General features: G+C 41.2%; 1 protein-coding gene across 1 annotated transcript in view; it reads left to right on the top strand.

Annotated features, from left to right (window-relative positions):
• Positions 1 to 959: 959 nt before the first annotated feature.
• Positions 960 to 20635, top strand: part of cdh23 (cadherin-related 23) — a 176752-nt gene continuing 157076 nt past the window's right edge. Inside the window, exons 1-2 of the mRNA XM_078272533.1 lie at positions 960 to 1049; positions 5703 to 5777. Coding sequence (XP_078128659.1) covers positions 965 to 1049; positions 5703 to 5777 — 160 coding nt within the window. The 5' untranslated portion in view covers positions 960 to 964. The remainder of the gene's footprint in view (positions 1050 to 5702; positions 5778 to 20635) is intronic.

The following is a 20635-nucleotide window of genomic DNA, read 5'->3' as shown; positions in this document are numbered from 1 at the left end:
TCACACTGGTTTCTGTAGTTTATTCAGCTTTATTTTTGCCATCAGATTCCTGAAGGACAAGTGGCACCGTCTCTGAACTTGAATTTTACCATGAGCTGAAACACCGTGGGCTTTGGGGAGAAGGAGAATGTAGAATGATAGCCCTTCAAAATTAAATTGTCACTGAATGAGTTTGCTGAACACTGAGGCCTTGCTGGGACAAGTGATGACAGTGTAAAGTGAGGGAACAAATGAGATGAGCGGAGGGGGGGAACAGGAAGCCTCACGCAACAGAAGACCAATACACGATTTTGAACGTGTCGGCTCGGACGAGTGCACCTTTTTATCAGAATGTCTGTAAGTTTAAGATATAGACAGTCACTGATAAAGCTGGGTAGTTAATAAAGACATGTCTTTGCTGCTCTCTTTCCAGCAACATTGACGGGAAAAGCCTCTAAACAATCAGCCTGACCTTGAATACACTAATAATCTTTATTGTGCTCGCCACATGTTGAGTTCCATTATTTGTTATCAATTTTGCCCTTACAATTGGTTCAGTGAAGCGGCGCCATGCACATTTTAAAAATGTAATTTACCCTTGGTTTTTGTTTTCACCGCACAAGACTTTTGTTTTTGTTGACGCAACGTCATGAGTATGATTAATAAAACATTGTGTACTGTAATTGAGCCGTTGCTGTGAATTTGCCTTCATCAACACCACCCCACTGCCTCAAGCAGACACACACACAAACACACACAGAAAGGAAACACCTGCTTGAAGCATGCCGTGCAGCAAATCTTTTTTTCTGTCCCCTAATTACACTGATCACATGTCCTACTCACCTACACAGTAATCACCTAACATAAAAAGAGCTGAAATATCTCTGGACATTATGTGGCTAGGCTCAGAATGCAATGTGGATAATCAGCTAACCAAACAATTGTATGACTGTACAGTATTCTGTGTTTCCATCAGGTGCAGGTGATGTCGTGGCGTGTGGGTTTAGGCGGCAGGATGACATTTGCCAAGCTTCTCCTTCCCTTTCTCATTTTCCACTCTTTCTGTGAAGGTGAGTACTCCTTGACTTTTGTGTTAATTCATAATGATGCTGCATCATTTATACAATGACCATAAACTCCTGGTGCAGTCCATACCTTTCAGTGCACCAGTGTAGCTTCTCAGTGGCAAAAAGGTAGAGAACAATTGTTTTACTCAGCAACTATTGTTGTGAATACGTGCAACAGTGTGAATTTGAAGCTGAATAATTGAAGGAGTGTGTTCAATCAGCCAAACTTTCCTGAACAAGGGTTTACAAATATCACTGTGGCATCAACAAGTACTAATTATAAATCTACCTTTTGTTGTCAAATAGAGGATTATGAATAAGTATGTTTTTTCTTATGTCTATCAGTGACTTGGTAAAATATCAATATTTCAGGCTACAGTAAGAGAAGCAAAGGTTGTTTTTTTTTTTTACAAAATCTCCTCCACTTCTTCCTCTGTTCTTCATTATTAACTGCCTGAAAGGATTTTTCCACACATGATGTATTCCCTTACCTTTTCTTGACATGTACACCTTTTCCGTTCAGCCCTGTACATGGTCTATTTATTTTTTCACATTTTATCACTGTCATTTCTCACTCTTCACACACACCTTGTGTGTCTTGCATAATGTCTCACATTATTGTTCGGCCTAAGAACTACGTTAAAGTATTTGCCTCCTTGGAGCGAGGGAGAGCGAGAGGGAGAGAGGGAGAGAGAGAGAGAGAGAGAGAGAGAGAGAGAGAGAGAGAGAGAGAGAATTTAGCGATTATTTAGCCCGAAGGAAATTAAGGTGTCCAATAGCTTATACACATCATACAAACACATAGGCACACAGACAGTTTTCAGTTCCAGAACAGCTGATTTGAGTTGATTCAATCAACTCAGAGTAGATTTACTTAAGCGCGTGCACCACCACTTTAAAAAGGCAGCATGAATGGAGCTGTGATACTACAATTCACCATGGTAACAACCACAAACGGAAATACTCATGCGCACATACAGCGAGTTTGAACATATATTTCGTTAAAAAAGCAACACAGCATCTGCTGCAAAAGAGAGAATTAATTAATTCATAATCTTTTATTTCACAGGGTTTACATCATTCACCTGCAATGCTGTGGAACTCCTTTTGAATGGCTCTTACTGGTTTGTGTCCAGGGAACACTACAAAAATGTTTAAAAAATGTTTCAGAGCGAGTCACACTCTTCTGGCGCGTTGCTATACAGTGGCTTTACTAATATGCCCCGCATTACCATTGTTGTAAAGAAAACTGCCGTTTGCAAAAAAAACGTAATGCGACACCAAGAATCTGCTGGGATGTAAGAGCATGTCCACGATGGGTGACGTTAGTGATATGAGGGCGGATAAGGTTATGTAGGCTACATAACTGACAGACTGGGAAGAAAAACGATACCACTCAAATATAGGCTAGTATCTGGGAATGAAAATGCATCTATAGTCGGGGCCTCAATATCATCTCAACTCCCTGCAAAGTAGTCTGCCTAACATAGTTAATAAACCAACCCTGTTTTTTTTTTTTATTCATGCAGATAACAAACTGTGCTAAAATGCGCCTGATACAGACTTAATGAATGAATGAGGAAATGAAAGAGCACTGTGTCAGAGGGAGGAGACTTGAGGAGGTTTCTTGAAGAAAACCTGCTCCTTACCAGGTTAGGTTCACAGGCTCAGTTACCATAGTAACCGACTCTGAGGTTAAGTTACCTCTCTTTCTGAAACGGGCTGGAATTACCTAGTGATGGTCAAATGAAGCTTTGTGAACCATTTTCTTTATTTTCTGAGCTCACTAGATGGCGCTCTCTGTTCAAAGAAAAAGGTTAAAGGAATGGTAATTCAGTGTGTTTTCAACCCTTTGTTGAAGAGAGAGCCCCATCTAGTGGGCTCAGAAAAAAGAGAAGATGGTTCACAAAGCTTCATTTGGCCATCACCAGAGTCACCCCTCTGTCTCAGGTTTGATTAACCTCCCTTTCTGAAACGGAAAACCCAGAGTTTCCCTCATCTCAGGGTTAACAAACTCAGAGTTTTCACTAAACCTGCTTTCTGAAACGGACCCCTGGTAACTGTCTCACAGTGACAGGCAGGAGACATCTCCAATCACACACAGCGCTGAAGCAGCAGGGAAAGTTATTAAGTGAATGCCACAACCTCTTTCCATCAAGCACAAGTTAATAAAGTCTTTTTTTTTTTTATATTTCTGGAGTCCTCACCTCCCACCTTGTCTTTGCTTTCACTAACTAACCCATTGGCTATGGAATGCCGTTTTATTCAATATTAAATAAATGAATAAATACATAAATAAATGAATAAATACAAATGCATGAATAATGAAACGGAATTCCATGATTGGCACACTGACCCTGTACTCCTCCTTGAGCATTACCTCCCTGATCCAACAAATTGGATTGATGATCATTGCTGTTATTATTTAGAGGCTGTGATCTATCTGCATTCCACCAACCAAGCCTGATGCAGTGCCTCGCAGTAAATAAACTGCAGGTATGGACGGGAGCTTGTTAACCCTCCTCACCACCCCCTATCCAGTGAAACACGCTCCCATGTTCTTGGCACCCAGGCACATGACTGCATGAAAATCTCTCACTTTCAAAGCACTGATTCACTCTATCAAGCTCTCTCACTTCAAACAGACTGGCCTCCCCCTCTCTCGCTTCAGTGTCTCTGTGGTCTGTCGCACAGCTCAGCTGATCAAAGACCATCAGCTTTGTTCCCTGATCTTCCCAACAAAACAGCTTGTATCACACTGCCTTTTGACACCACAGAACCATGCCCTAACACAGCAGACCATTAACCCTTAAACAGGCCCTAAAAGTGTGCTGTTGTAATGGAAGGCTGTTCCCTCCTATACAGAGAAATCAATATGAGGTAAATGTAATTTTTGCCTGAATGTACTATGTACTAGTGCTGTACCCGACTCAGAATTTTTGTTTGTTGCACCAGATTTGGCTGTTCAATACAAATATTCAGCTATACATTTCTTTTTTTTTTTCCATCTAGACTATCGAGCAATGCTTTACTGAACTACCAGACTTTTGGACGGGGTTTAGTGGAACGTTCAGGTTGACGGTGACGTTCACGTAACATAGTAACCAAGCCAATTTAGCCCTCTGAGCTAATGCGTGCTAACTACGCTAATGATCCGAAATGCGCAACATTTTTTGCCGTGATAGAAATTAATCAAAAGCCAGAGACTATATCTTAAGTTTGGATGAGCTGTAAATTCACCACTTCGAAGCAGAAGGCAGAAAAAAAGAAGATAACTTTATCTCAGAGCCTGACAAGGCAAAGCCTCTCTGCTGTTTTGAGTGAAATACGGGTTTGTGAATGTGTCCTGCCTTCAGTCTCCGGGTGAGCTGTTTAAAATCGGCAGGGCTTTTTACGTCACTAGCCGAAACAAGGTGGCTAACCGTAGCATGCTAGCGCTATCATGTTAGCTCGTTCTGAATGGCAAAACACTGCTACAACACACTAGTTCACCATAATCTACAAAAGAACTACTTACATGTCCCTCGCAAAGTTGGAAGTGCGCCCTCGTTCAGAAGAAGTCCCCCGGCTAATCCTGCCTTGTACAGGCCAAAGTTGGAGAAACAAACAGCTAGATGATGTGATCCTTACCTAGCTACTGAGCATGTGCGCCTCCCAACAAAGATGGGATAGAAGTGTGATGTCTCACTCTGTAGCTAAAACAGAGACCTGAACACACAGGGTGAAAAGAGGAGCTGCAGCAATGTGCCGTACAACAAAAATATGGTGCTTTTTGAAAATTAAACCATGTAAACCTATTCTGGTACAACCTCAAAATACAATTTATGACCTTGAAAACGAGCATAATAGGGCCACCTTAAAGAGTTGCCTGTGTTACTTACCAAAAGGCCAAAACCAATAGTACCAAGCAGGGAAATGTACTAAGGTAGGTATTCTAATCAAAAACGTTTAGCTACCCAGCTTACATTAGCTACTCTGTGCAAGACTCATCTAGCCTATATCTCCTGATCAGATCTACAGCTCTCGTTCAGTTTGATTTACTTTAGGGGCCGGGTGTGCCGGGGAGGAAGCTCTGCCGTGCATTCTGAGATGAGATTGGAGGACTAAAAGTCGTTGCTTGAATGTTGACATTTTATCCTTCGAAAACTTCCAAACATTTTTTTTTAAAACAAAATCAGCTCCCCAGAATGACGGACATACATACAATGAATACATTTGCTCCAGCCCCCTTGTGGAGGGGAGGGTCTCTTTTTGGGAAGCATTGTGAAAACAGTCTTTATGAATTAAACAATGGAACAAGAGTTTGTTCACTGGCATCAGCATCAGTGCATCAATAACATAACATTTCAAATAAACTGCTGTTGCTGCTGCTGGGAAGGTGAAAAAGCAAGAACGTTTATAAAAACTTTCAGTCTAGTAGTAAGTATTAGAAGGCTTACAGGCTTTCGGCTCTAGACTAGACTGCAGTTGTTCCTGATCTGTGGAAGAATTCTGACATCATTCCAATACCGAAGACCAGTAGACCTAAAATGGAGATTGTATATAAATGGAAATCTAACAGTGTATCACTTTAACAACATCATGAAAAGCCTAATCTCAATAGAAAGTTTCTTGACATAATTTGAATTACCATTCCGTCGTCTCTCTTTCTCACAGGCTCCAACCAGCCACCACGCTTCCTGAACTACTTCTTCTCGACCTACCTTCTCATCTATGAAGATATGCCCGTCGGTGAGTCTCTGTGGAGTGTCAACATGTTGTTTGATACATTGTCTAAAGAAAATACATTAAAGCTGTGTTTTGTGGATTGCTTTCTCAACTTTACTGCACAGAAATGGTCTGTCCTTGTATTCCTTGAATATAAACTGAGAAAGTGAGATATGTCATAAAAGACATGACAGTGGTGGCAATGGATGTCCTCCTATCAGGATGGGTGTCTGTGTTTCTACGTGTGTAGTGGGTTTGTCTGTGTGATGAGAAGGAAACTCCAGAGCCTTGTTGTCTGGGTGATTCTCCACAATATATAGCTGGAACAAAAGAAACCTGGGAATGCTTTGGATATTTCACATGCTGGTGTTGATGTCTGGATGGATTTGATATCTCCATGTTGTTATTATAAGCTTGCTTATATGTTGTGTCCCACTGCTGTTGGGGGCGGTTGTGGGTTACGGTATAAACACCAGACACGGTTGAGTCCGATTTCTCCTGGATCTATTATTCCCCCTCCTTATTTATTTTTGTCATTTCTGTTAGTTGCAGTGATTGACAGGGCAATTTGAAGATGTCTGGCTTTTCATCATCTTTGAGGGTGTCAGTGGCTTGGAATTAAAATCCTTTATATTGGATTGATTTTCTAGAAGTTTTATTATTTTTTTATCACATGACCTTTACACTCTGCCAGCCTGTCAGCACTACTAGTCTGAGTCATAGAGTGTTCACTTCTGTGTCTACACCCTCAGAGTCGCTTGTCTCAGGCCCAGATGACCCACCTTCAGCAGCATCATCATCGTCATCATCATCATCGTAGTTGTGTGTTTTGTACTGCAGCCAGGGAAGGTTACAGTGTCCCACTGAGTCTACAGTAAATCATCATCATCATGACCCCTAACATTGCCCTCATAGTTGCCTGATTTGGCATCTTTGTTCAACAGTACTAAGCGGTTTCTGGCACAAGGCCATCTCTTCATTCAGTCAGCTTGTGTTCTAACCAATGAAGGGCACGGATGTGTTGGTGGGTGGCGTTGCTAATTTCCCTAACCACTCTGTGCAGGTTGCCCTCTGGCCATGAATCATTGTGTCCTCTCCTCAGGCAGCTGGGCTTCGGTCCAGCAACGCCTTCCACTGGTCCAGAGAGCTGTCAGTCATGCCCCTGACTCGGCCTGTGATGGCTTCTTTAGTGGTGTGATGATGAGGGTGGGCTGACTGATCGGACAGTGACAATTTGTCAAGATTATTGTTTATTAGCTCAGCAGATGTCCTCCTCTAGGAAGCCCTCCAATTCATGAACACACAGGCACACACAAGCCACAATGTTTGTGTGTGTTAGAGGAATAGAGGATGTTACACGTTTTCTCATGATTTTTCTTACTCTTGATTTGAATAAAGGGTAGATTGAAAATACATATTTTCTCATCTCAAGGTTCTGTGCAACGATTGTGCAAAGAATAAAGAATTGTTAAGCTGTGCATTCAGAGCACAATGGAGGCGGTTTAATCATATTCAAAACTTTATGCATTCCTCTGTACTTCATTAGGCCATTATTTTACCACAAATGTGATGAACATAAATGAACACCTGCCAAACTGCATGACTTGAGCCCAGTGATCAGGTTTCCACAGCCACTCTAATTGGTCCCATTCAGTTACCATAGCGTTTGTTGGGCTTTGTCTTGTTGTGTGAAATGATACGAAGAGGCAGTCTGTGTAAGAACCAATTGAGTGACACATGCACAATAAGAGCATTTATACTGTATTATGGAGATGAGCAATGCAGACTTCCTGAAGTTAAAACTGGTCTGCATGCATGTGCACACACTCCCAACACTACCTGGCCTTGTCTAGGCAGCAGATCAGTAACTTAAGCTCAAGGCATCAGCTCTGTAAGGCAGACAGGAGCGCATGACTATTTATCAGAGATGAGGGAATACATCCAAACACCATGGATATTTGATCTAAGACTACACTGCTCCTCTCCCCCTCTCACCAGCAAGGGGTTTGGTTCAGGAACCGGCAGACAGATGTGTGTTTTCGGACCATGTGTAACACAATGGGAGAAGGCCCTCGCTCTGCTTGAACTCACAACTCTGACATATCTACTGTTCTTTACCATTGAGTCCGGTACAGTTTTCATTGTCTTTCTTGCCGGCAAACACAACACCCTCAGTTTGTTACATGGACTGAACCCAAAAGGAATATTTAGTCCCCACTCGTATGAATGATACCTGTGATGCATGGTTAGGCTACATTAGTGGTCTGCTGTACACTGCAGTGATACAATGCCTAAGATAATTTATTTTATTATTGACAAGAAGAATATTTCATGTTTTTAGAACAAAATTCTCACCCTATTCATGTTCATTCTCTGCATGTCTGTGTATGCATGTGTGTATGTCCATTTAGTGTGAGTATGCATGCATGTGTTTATATGTCATCCAGACAGTAGGATCATTCACTCTTAGGGGGGGCAGCTAAACAGAGGAGCTAATGTTTAAATGCAATGGCAGATAACCGTGTGTGTTGTGTCAGGAAATGGGATGTGTAATTAGACTGAGAACACTTTGATTAAACGCTCTCATCTCCTAATCCACTTTGCCCTGATTCGGCAGATTAAGCTCTCTACTGAGTAATTAACTTGTGGAAAGAACACAACACATTTGTTCAAATAGAAACTTCCACACTCTGCTGGGATGGTTTGTGTATGTCTTGTAGTTTGTGCCAATCGAGCATAAGGCCTCGCTGTCTGATTACATGTATTTAAATTAACTTTAGCTAACGCTAACGATACTCAGACGCAGTTAAAACAAAATATCCACCTTCTCTCTGAACTTCTTCGCTCTCCTCTTTTTTTCACTCGTTCTCCTATGCTCCCTCACATTCTTCTACACTACTGCCACAGTAAATACCTTGCACTTTTAATTAGCTCTGTGGCATTCCTAATTCAATAATAATTAAGGAGCAGGAAGTAGCCCCAAGGAACGACTTATTAAAGCCTTCCCCTAAACGTGTTGATAATGTCTGTGTACTCTCTCCCTAGCCAATTCCCACTGTCAGCTGCCTTGCACACTCTACATTAACTATGGCTTTGCAACACTTCCTCCGGACACACTCTTTCGCTCGCTCGCGCGCGCGCGCGTGTGTGTACAAAGCAGTATTCATCACTATTGCTAGCTATTGTATTGTCTTAATGATAGATCAATCAACACATTCTTAAGTCATCCTATGACTAATTATGTAACTGCTTTGTGGATTAACGCATAAATGTTTAAAGCCCCAGTGTGTAACGTTTGTAGTTGTTCATTATCAGAATCTGTATTGCCCTTCACAAACTTGTCCTTTTTTATGAATATTGACCACCACCATCAATTCCAAGTATTCCTTTTGGCTGGGATTTGCGCTTGCATGAACTGGGGTAGACACTCCAGAATGATGCGCCATCTTGAAATACGTTAGCCCGTAAGGGACATACAGGCTATACTGCTCCGCCTTTCGTGTTTTCGACTCACAGCTGCTGCTAATGCTGCTAATGGGTATCGTAGCTTCCCGGCCCCGGCAAGTTTGAAGAAGGAAACATGGAGGACCACAAGTATTCAAAATCCAAATTTCAGGGACAGGAGTCTTCTTCTTCGCCCAGAAAAAGAAAAAGGATATTGAAAAGAGCAAGAGACCGGCGTCATCAGGAAAAAAAGAGTGAACATTCGAGCTGCTTTGGGCACACACACCAAATCCCAACTAGTTAATTATCCTCCGGACCGCTGCAGTCTCCTTTTCTTTCTCTCTCCTTTCCGTCAGCGCGCGTGCCCGCTCGTGGTGTGAAGCGAGCGTTCGCGCCACTCTCCGACATGAACTCATCCATGAACTCCAACAACCACAGCTGATAAACGCCTTTGGTACACCTTCGCTTTTTGAAGCGTGACGACTACTGTAGCTGCAATACTGCGTGGCGAGAGAGAGTTGATTGCGATATATGATCTTAACGCTAGATGGGAGTAATTCTTACACAATGTAGCTGTAGCTATAATGACTAAGTGTGCAAATTGCTATCTTTTCTTAGTTTATTTGGAAGATAAGTCAGTTGCTTTATAATCCTATCCTAAACCATGAAATGTTAAGGTTCACTCTTAAATTTTTAAATATCTGAAAGCAGAGAGCAAAGGCAGCCCTTAATGCAATGATAGGGGGTTCATGGCATTAATGGCTTCCTTTGCTTGAACCTTAACATTTCATGGTTTAGGATTTCACATGTCTTTGCTAATTTGAACATAATATGTATGTATTGTGCCAGGACTGTCAATATTACTACGCCAGTGAAAAACACTTTGGCAGACATGACTGTTTTTAATGTAATTTTATAGACTACAAGATGAACATGAATGCTGCTTTGAGGCTTTTCTCCTGCTCAAGAGGTTTTTGTGTTTGGTATTGGGAAATACATATTTGACTCCCTGTTAGTAATACTTGGCTCCTTTTTGCTGCTGATCAAATGATTGGCCAGACAATTACCAACGGCCTCCTTACCAGGCTGCCTCTCCCGGTGCAAATCACTGACCGACCAACTGATTTGCACATAACTGTGGAGGAGACCTAAGCATGTGCAGACTATTGGCTCTGTCTTTGGCTATGGTCTGCTTCATCAATGAGCTGTATAACACATTTCAAATTAAAAGTCCTCTTTCTCTTCCTCTCTTTCACCTAAGCGCTTACACTGAAACATTTGACATGAACTAACATCAATAGATTTTGTCTGTTGCACCATTTGCTAATTCTCCATTTCAACTCATGTTGAAGCTTATTACAAAATGTCCTTTTATAGGAAAACAAACTGTAATATTGAAAATATTGCATGTGCAAATGTGTTCTGAGATTAGGAACTTAAAGTAAAAGTGTATCTGAATTTGAAAGTCATTATGACAGTGATCAGACTAAGCATTTAAAACAGATCTTTATTGTCATTGTGCTTAGAAGAATGACAATCTGTTTAGCAGCTCTTCAGCAGTGTGCAACAAGAAGTACGTTTAAAAAGTAAAGTAAATAGTAAAACGTCGAAGTACAGTAAACTAGTTAATACAATTCAAGTAAATAAGTAATAGTGAATAAAGGCAAACAGAAATTAAAGCAAAATATATACAAAAACAAGGGATAAAAATGAGTGTCGTAAACGGTACAATGTTGGTGAAGTGGCATCATATATGGTGGTACTCTATGTGCAATATGATAGTAAAGTGTATAGTGGGTTGGTGGGGTAATTGCTCAGAGTAGTAGCTCTTGGGTAGCAGCTGTTTTTCAGTCTGTTTGTGGTGCTTTTGATTGTCCTGTGTCTTCCTTGTGTCCAGGGTGGGACAGGTCTTCTATGATACAGCTGGCTTTCTGTTGTAGTCAACCAGTGTAATTGTCCTTCAGAGGTGGCAGTGTAGGCCTGATGACTCGCTAAGCCGCCTTCACCCACCATTGCAGATCTCGCAGGTCTTCCCCAGTGCAGTTGCTGTAGCTACCACACAGTGCAGCATAGATCAGGAGGCTCTCGATGGTGGCAAAGTAAAAGTCCACCAGCAGCTCCTGTGGGAGGTGTACACTTAACAATATGTGTAACATTGATATGCAATGGTATTTATATGGGCATTTTGTATTTTGGGGAAAGCAACAATGAACATGATTACCAACACATGTAGTAAAAAAAAAAAAAAAGTAAATTTAAGTAAATATGTGAACTTAAACTACAGTCATTATTTTAAGTCTATGACAATATCTGCTCTTCCCATTACATAGATGTAGTAATATACAAAAAATGACACAATGTGGTTGATTATTGCTCTTGGACTCATTCTGTCGCATACAAATTACGTGTCTGTACAACTAAACTGCATTCTCATCTACGTTTCAAGGGAAATGTATTTTCTCTAGTATGCGCATGGGTAAAAAAACACAGGACTTTCACCCACTGTTCGTGTCCAGTGTGAAACAAAAAGTCAATGTTTACTTACGTAAGTAAGTTGGTACGACGTGTTGAAACAAACGTTATCCGGGAGAAAATAAATTTCTTGTGAAACATAATAAAGAATGCAGTTTAGTTGTGAGAAATGTACTTTTTTTAGGAGACAGGGTTGCATTATTTGTCACTTTTATTAAAGAACATTTTAACAAGTTAATTTGCATTAAGAAAAATCTTTAAAAAAAAAAAGTAGTGAAGGTATTCAGAATGGGTTCGTCAACCAAAGCGAACAATATATCAAAAAAGCAAAGGGTCCTGGCCATCCCCTCTGACATCTAAACATAAGAAAAACAGATGGAGAAAAAGTGGGGAGGAGAATTGCTATGCTTCCAAGGGCTTAAAGCTGACACATCTACCCTTCCCCTAAATGTTTGATGATTCTTCATCAGTAAACCTAGTCTAAAACATTCCAAATAAGTGTGAAACCTTAATTTCTTTTTTTGACATATTAACTATCTGAAATGACCTCACGACACCGGCACATTGTTTCACAGAAGACTAGAAGACATCCAAGAATATCTTGCCTGTCCTTTGTCTCTACAGTCCAGATAATCCAGACCAGAAACAGAAACATAAAAAGAGAAATAAAAGAAAGATGAGCGGTGATAAAATGAAAGGGTAATCAGGGTATTGTCAGGAGAAGGAGGAGTGTGCCTCTGAGAGTTGATTCAGTGTTTTTGGGATGTTGGCTGGTATCCAGGGCTGCCTCTTGCAGGATACGTGCTCTAGATATGTGTTACTGTCTGACTGTGAGCAGGGCAGCACAGAGGTCTGTTTGTGCTCCTGATTTCAGCTCTCATTTAGGCAAATTGGAATGGTGTGTGTGTGTGTGTGTGTGTGTGTGTGTGTGTGTGTGTGTCATTTCTGCATTTCTGGCAACTGCTGTTGTATCTGTCACTGTTTATGAATTGAGTTGGAGGATGTGCTGTGTGCATTAGAGTGAGAGAGTGTGTGTGTGTGTGTGTGTGTGTGTGTGTGTGTGTGTGTCTTAGTTTTATAAATCCTATCTCCAGTACCAGCTACAGAAGTGAAGTATTCCTCCCTTTTTGAGGTTTGAACCACCTGATCTCAGCGGGAGATGAGTCCCAACACGTCCGGGAGCTATTCTTAATGACTAGTAGTTTTTCTCTCCACATGAAGAGTCCTCCTCTACCTCACTTTAGGAAGGGGATACACTTGATCTTCTTACTTTCAGTGACAGCTCTGTGCTGTCATTGCTGTTGCATTGAATCTCACAATGGCTTCCCAATAATGCCAGAACGCTGCCATTCATGGGGGACCTCTGTTTTGGTTTAGTCAATCATCCCTTATCTCTCCCTGTGGTGCCTTGCTCCCCCTTCCTCCCCCAGGAAATAATGGGGTCCACGGTTCAGTGGTGTCTGCAAACACACCATCCATCATGACGCTGTGCTGCGCTATATTGTCTGCACTTACCCAGCACGTGATGTGTTATTGTTATTATGGCCCATGCAAACACTCAAACACTGGTCTCCCATTGCAACAGATTGCTTCTGAGCTTCCACAAATGCTTAGCATCTTGCTCATACCTATACATAATTTTAATTTCCTCACTTTTCCCTAGTCTTCTTTGTTTTCTAGCTATCTGACTTTCAGTCTTGCTTTTCTGCCTGCTCTGCCTCCACTGCAGAAAAATTTTAACAAATAATTGTGTCGCATATGCAGTCTTGAATCCCATATAATTGTAGCAGGGGGGTAAAAAAAATATTCATACTCAGCTTCACGTTTCAAGAAATAGAAAATAGGCAGAACAAGTCAGCTCACTTAACTGCAGTAAAGGAAAACATTACATTTTTTATAATTGACATTTAAACAACTTTGCCTTGATTTATCCCAGTGTCAAATTTCTGTAGTTTACTCGTTCAGGTAAAATAAAACATGGAAATATAAAAATGAGACTCAATGATTTGGATGGATCATTTTGCATGGTAGATGGTATGAGTGGGTTCATGAAGCTTTTAGACCAAGACAATGTAACCCAACTCTTTGTGGAAGCTTTTCATTTACTTAAAAAATAGCAATAACACAGTGTAAAATACAGTTTTCAGTCTTGGTACTTGGGTAGAATTACAGATGCATTAGCAACAACGTGTAACTCCGTATTAGTACTAGTAAAAGTACTTACTATTGCTAATGTTAAAGGAACACGCCGACTTATTGGGACTTTAGCTTATTCACCGTATCCTCCAGAGTTAGATAAGGCCATACATACCCTTCTCATCTCCGTGCGTGTCGTAACTCTGTCTCACGCCCCCAGCACTAGCCTCGTTTAGCACAGATCCTGGAGGTAACCGGCTCCATCTAGCCTACTGCTCCCAATAAGTGACAAAATAACGCCAACATTTTCCTATTTACATGTTGTGATTTGTATAGTCACAGCATGTACAAATAACAAGGTCACATGAGACACAGCTATCTTCTAACCATATACAAACTGGAACTATATTCTCAGAAAGGCAAAGCACTGCTACTCTCTGATCCTCACCACGGGGCTTCTTAGGTGCTGCAAGCAAATCACTCCGCCCAAGTAGTAGAGCTTCGCCTTCTGAGAATATAGTTCCAGTTTATATATGGTTAGAAGATGGCCGTGTCTCATATGACGTTATTTGTACACTCTGTGACTATACAAATCACCACATGTAAATAGGAAAATGTTGGCGTTATTTTGTCACTTATTGGGAGCAGTAGGTTACCTCCAGGATCTGTGCTAACCAGGCTAGCAGTGGGGGCGTCAGACAGAGTTACATCATGCACGATGAGAAGGGTATGTATGGACTTATCTAACTCTGGGGGATACGGTGAATAAGCTGAAGTCCCAATAAGTCGGTGTGTTCCCTTGAAGTAAAAATTCATATAACTTTATATTAGTGGTGTACCATAGTTGATCCATGGTTCAAAGTTTAACCATAATAATAGTGTAAAATACATTTTGTCGCTGTTACTTAAAGTAGGCTGATACATCTCCATGGAGGGTTGATGTGAAAAGATACAGCCACTGCAGTTTATTTTCTTTTCACGTGAACAGAGCATGTTAAAATCAGTAGATAGAGACGGTCATGGCTACTGGAGGAGCGGAAGAACTCGAAAAGCTCTAGAGACGTGCAACCTCTGACATATATAGCAATTGTAAGTCGCTTTGGATAAAAGCGTCAGCTAAATGACATGTAATGTAAAAAGTCTGAATGTTTTCTAGTAAACATTCAAATCTTAAATGCTCTACAGTATGATTTTTAAACTGATAATCTATATTTACAACTATCTTTACAACAATCAGTCAAGTTTCCTGTGTTTGTGATACTAAGACAACAATAATAAGACAATTTGTCCGGTTGCTCCTTTCAGCACCTGCTGGAGCTGAAAGGTGACGGCTGTGACAGAGATCTCATTTGGCTAGGTTTGGACGAATGGATACTTACGTAGTGCTTACATGTCATCCGTCATGTCACTTCTGGTGTGAATTACAGATAACACCGAAAAAGAGGGAGGGCACATCCAACCCTGACCTTGCATCTTCACATTTGACTGACTGGTAACAGTTAGTTTACTGTTTTATAGCAGTCATTTTTGGGTGCTCATAGTCATTGTAGGTCCACCTTTAAAACATATATCGATGTTCAGCTTCAGCTGGTCCAACATCTTATGTGAGACGTGTTAAGGATTTCTTCAGAGACACTGTACACTATAGTGATCTCTCCCGATCTCCTTTTAAAAAATACATGTGACTGTGTCTGTGGTTTGCCCTATTCTATTCAAGTTTCTCTGTGTTATGACCAGACGGTAAACAGTATGAAAATTTGGAGGGATGGAGACAAAGACAAGGGATGCGTTTTGAACAGCTTCAGGCTGTGTGTGTGTGTGTGTGTGTGTGTGTGTGTGTGTGTGTGTGTGTGTGTGTGTGTGTGTGTGTGTGTGTGTGCGCGATTTCTCTGGGTTGTAAAAGTTAATTGAAATTGTCTGTGGGAATGTGGCGCGGCACCAGGTTGAGCAGCGCTGCCAGGGCGCCCAGCACTGAGCCGACATGTGTCACTGTGATGGTGGCTGTGGTTAGATTACCTGACCAACTGAGGATGGGCTCACACACACTGGAGACTTTCAGGCTCCAAATAAAGCTTAGGCTCAAATTAAATGTCTTTAACTATGTCTGTGAGTGAGAGGGAGAGAGAGAGAACATGCAGAATCATCAAAGAGAACACCACCATTTTTTTGATGGTGATATCCATTTTGATTCTAGTTATCCATTTTTTTTAATTACCCTGAACTATCAGCATCGTCACAGAGTTCAGTTTGTTTATGTTTGTGTGTGTGTATTTGTGTGCAAGACTCCTATCTGAAACGCCTCAGGTTTAAACCCAGTTTAATCCCAGTGAGTTGATTTGATTAAAAGTATCAAAAGGGTGAACCCTCTACCTGAGCAGTGCTCATGCATTGTGTATGTGTGTGTTTATGCAGGGATGTATGTGTTCCAATTCATTTGGAGAAACGAGTGATTTTCATACACCAGCATTTATTTACTGGAAATGTAATTCGGCCGTTTTTGTGTTGCTGTTTTTCCATTCTTTCCTCACATTTAATTCATTGTTTCAGGTTTTAGTATTTGTTTACTAATGTGTATATGTGTCCGTGTGTGTGTGCGTGCGTGCGAGCGAGCGTGCATGTGCGCACATCCATTCTCCAGTACTGAGAGGTGCATTGCTGGGTGGCAGATCAGCTTCTTGCAGCTGCTTATCTGGCACAGGTGGGTCATGGCTGATACCTGCCTGAGCCACGCAGAGCAGCTAACCTGGAAATTGATGTTTCACATCAGCGACCACCTCTCCCTGCTCTATAGCAGGGAAGCTGTAAGAATGAGAAGGGGGAATGCATATGTGTGTGTGTGTGTGTGTGTGTGTTGCTGTATGTGTGATTGTGTGAATGTATCAGTTTGCTTTTTTCTGTTTCTCTGTACCCCTTTGAACATGCATGCGGCAGTTAGTGTCGTGAATCAAGCGTAAATATGTAGTTGCAGTTTGTATGTTCCACCGGTCATAATTCCTCAGTGTTTGTACGCACAAAAAAAGACCGATATTCCAATTAAAGAGAAGATGTTAGGAATTAGAACAAAATTAAAAGAAAATGAAATGTCAAGGCAAACTCCTAATTTTCTTTAAAAATCAGAAGGTTACAGGTCTCAGAGACCAGTAGAGATTATTTGAAAGCTAAAAGAAAATCTTACTGGGGTGTGCGTAATGTTTTGAAAATGTGTAGGAAAATGAGACACAGGGCTGCTGAGAGAGAACCAGTGTTTAAAGCCCTTTAATCACTATATTTTGCACAGCCCCGTTGTTGCCAGCCATTGCAGCTTCACATGCAACCCATTTTCTGATTTGTGTAAGACCAATGGCCACACTAGCTGAATAGGTTCTTATCTTTTGCATTAGCAAGTGCTGGGGTGCAACTTGTGGCAGTAACGGAACAGTATTTCTAAACTTTAGTATGTGTAATTACCGCAAAGCCTGACCAGTTCTAGAACAGCAAATTAGCTTAAACCCTTAGAATTATCATTCGGCTGACATGCTGGATCAGCTTATATTAGCAACTGGAGGGTAATACTCACTTATTTACTCTCTCTCACCCTGGTTACACTCTTGATTATGCGTTCAGTATACCGCTGTTCACTGTGAGGTGATGTAACTATAGCCTTTTCATCACAGATCCATATGTTGTCATTTTGCACTTACTAGCTTTGATACCGAAGTATGTGTCTCTGTGTTCTATATGTGCATGTTAGCTGTAGACACAGTGATAGGCCGAGATGGCATGTGTGTCTGTGTGTGCTATGTGTGTATTCATATGTTTGTGTGGTTTTGCACTAGTGGGATAGAGAGAGTGCAGTATAATTGAACTCTTCTCTCTTATCTCCCAGCCTAGAAGATGTTTGACATTTAACAGGCCTCCTTAAAAGCGCACATCTTTTTTTTTTTTTTTAAGGAATAAGACAGGCTTGTCTGTCGTCTCTGCCTATTTTTTTTTCTCTCTCTCTCTCTCTCTCTCTCTCTCTCTCTCTCTCTCTGCCGAGTATACATTCTTGTTCTTTGTCTCTTTCTCTCTCCTATTTGTTTCTCTGTGCTGTAGTCTGTCTCCAGTTAGAAGTTTCAGTTGCTAACAAATCCGAGGCTTTTCTGCTGTCAGCCATTTTGCCAATGAGATACTCTGGTTTTCCTGGCTGTTCATTTTCCACTGATTCCTGCATTCACATCCACACAAACGCAACACACTAAACATGCAAAATACCTGGTTGCTTATATTGTATCTAGATGGTAACCTGTCATGGTTCTTTTGCGATAGTGACGAGAATGCAGCATGTCTGCTTAAGGAGCTGCTTTTTGGTGGGAGGAGAAGCGTTTTTGTAGGACAGTGCAAAAGAGGGTGAGGGAGAGAGGGAGGAAGGGATGAGTCTAAAACTGATCAACCAGAGCAGCTGTCATTGCCTAGCTCTCCTACTCACCTCCCCTGTCACTCTGCCCCTCTCTCCAGATTGACCAAGGAGGTCAATTGCCAATTTGCCAGTGCCAATGTCTTTGTCAGGAAACAATATTAATTTTGGCTAATTAGGGCCTGAAACTAATCAGCGCTGCAGATAATGACTTCATTTATAATCCATAAAACAAGTGTGGCGTGTTACGGCATGAAAGAAAGCTGTAATGGCGGAAGCCGGACATCAGATGTAGGCAGCAGTGTAGTAAACAATCTGGACACGTACACACACAAACACACATCCGCTTAAACTTACTCCCTCTGTCTCTCTCTCTGTCGCGCGCACGCACGCACGCACGCACACACACACACACACACACACACACGCACACACATGCACACACACACACACACACACACGCACTCTGGCATGTCTGCATTGCAGTCCTCTGCTGGTCATCTTACCCCCTTCTTCATGTATCTCCTGTTCTGTCTTCTTCTCTCGCTCGCTGTATGTACCTCTACCAGCCCATCTGACTCATGGGAAACAGTTGATAATTTCCAATAAAGGCAGAATTAAAGAGTAGTGCAAATGCAAAAGGGAAATGAGACTGGATAAGGATTGGAAAGTGGGAGAGAACAAGGGAGAAAGAAATAGGAGGAAGTGGTGCAGGGACTATAGCAGGCAAAGGGGTAATGTAGAGAGGGAGAGAAGGATGGACACAAGGAAAGAAGCAGGATAAATGGATAGGGAGCTGGCCGAAACTGTAGATGTGGAAGTGATGCACACATGAAGAAATGGGAATAGATATTGGCAGAGGGGGAGATGAGGGTGAGAGGGACTTCACAGCAGATGGACATAAGTGAGCGAGAGAGAGATATGAGGAAGATGGAGATGCACTAGTGACTCTGCCCATATAAAGTCCAGCTGGCCTTGGCCTAGCCTGGCCAGTCAGTCCGCTATACTGAGATGAGCTTGACCCAACCAGGACCAGACATGCTATTGTGGCGTCTGGAACCCAGTGCAATTCTACAACTGTTGCACCATATGGACTGGTGAGAAAACGCTATTACAGATATATTCTGTAAGTCTACATGTTATCTTAGAGGTGGCATGTCTACATGCCACCTCTAAGATATTTATGGAAAGGGAACTAAAGTAGCGGCGACGGCTTGATGCTTGTTTACATCCACTTGTCAGTGGCAAGTGGATCTTGCTGTTGAGCCTGAACCTTGCCTCTCGTTTGGCCAAGGTGGCAAGTCAAATGTTATGCTAATTCTCAATGACATTTGAGGAAAATTTAACAATGTATCAAAATTTCACATTTTGCCACAGAAGATTGTAATAGATTGTACCAACCATGTGGTGTTGGATGAGCCGTTCATGTGCTGGTTTGAAGCACATGAACATGCACATTTTCTGCAACATCTGCTACTTGAGACCCGCCTGCTGCAACAACAGGGTTTTCCCTGTCAATTTAAATAAATCAAAGCCAATGTTTTTTGTTTTGTTTTGCTTGCCTAAAAAGCAGAGTTGAAAAAATAAACCTGAGCAGATGCATCGCAGGCAAGGCAGCTTTATTTGTATAGCACATTTCAGCAACAGGGCAATTCAAAGTGCTTTACATGAAAACAGATTAAAAAATTAAAAACAGATTTACATGAAAACAGATTAAAAAATTAAAAACAGATAAAATACGAAAAAAAAAAGTTACAGTGCAGTATAAGAAATTAAACATTGAAGAGCAGTTAAAACAGTTAAATATATAAAAGCAGATAAAATAACTTTCCAGGACTCAGTGATCCATTTTTTGGAAAGCCAAACCTTTTTGACCAATATGACAGCTATCTCAAGCAGTCCAGTCCATATTTTCTAACCATCTCACCCACTATGGGTCAAGATGCGTCGCACAGCTTTGAGGTTTCATTCCCCATATTTACAGAAGCTTTTCCTTTAGTATACTCTCATCTTTTTCGATGTGGTCGTCACCGCAAACCTTAGTTCTTTTCTTCGGCAAACCTTGTATAACCCGGTACAGCCCTGCAGACAAAAATCTTTTAATAGCCAAGAACGTATTCTTAAACTATTTTATTTCTTCTGCAGTCTGTCTCTAAATAGTCAAGAACTCGCTCAGAGTGTTTATAGACTATTTTTTTCTTTTTAGGCCTTCTGCCTAAATTAGTTAGTTACTTCGACTAACTTTTTGACCAATGTCTGTTTCTTCTGTCAACTATTGTCATGCCTGCATCAGAGAAATAATCAGAGATATGTCCGTTTCTGCAAAAGAATGTCACCGGAATAATCATAAATTCAATTCTATTATTTGTTTTAGGAATTTCTCTTTATATGCTTATATAGATTGTTATACAGTGTGAACAATTCCACTTCAGTATAAGAAATGAACAGTTATTCC

The sequence above is a fragment of the Sander vitreus genome, chromosome 17 (assembly GCF_031162955.1).
Source record: "Sander vitreus isolate 19-12246 chromosome 17, sanVit1, whole genome shotgun sequence".
NCBI lineage: Eukaryota > Metazoa > Chordata > Actinopteri > Perciformes > Percidae > Sander > Sander vitreus.
Note: the sequence above shows the minus strand (reverse complement) of the source record. Positions and strands in the feature narration are given on the sequence as shown.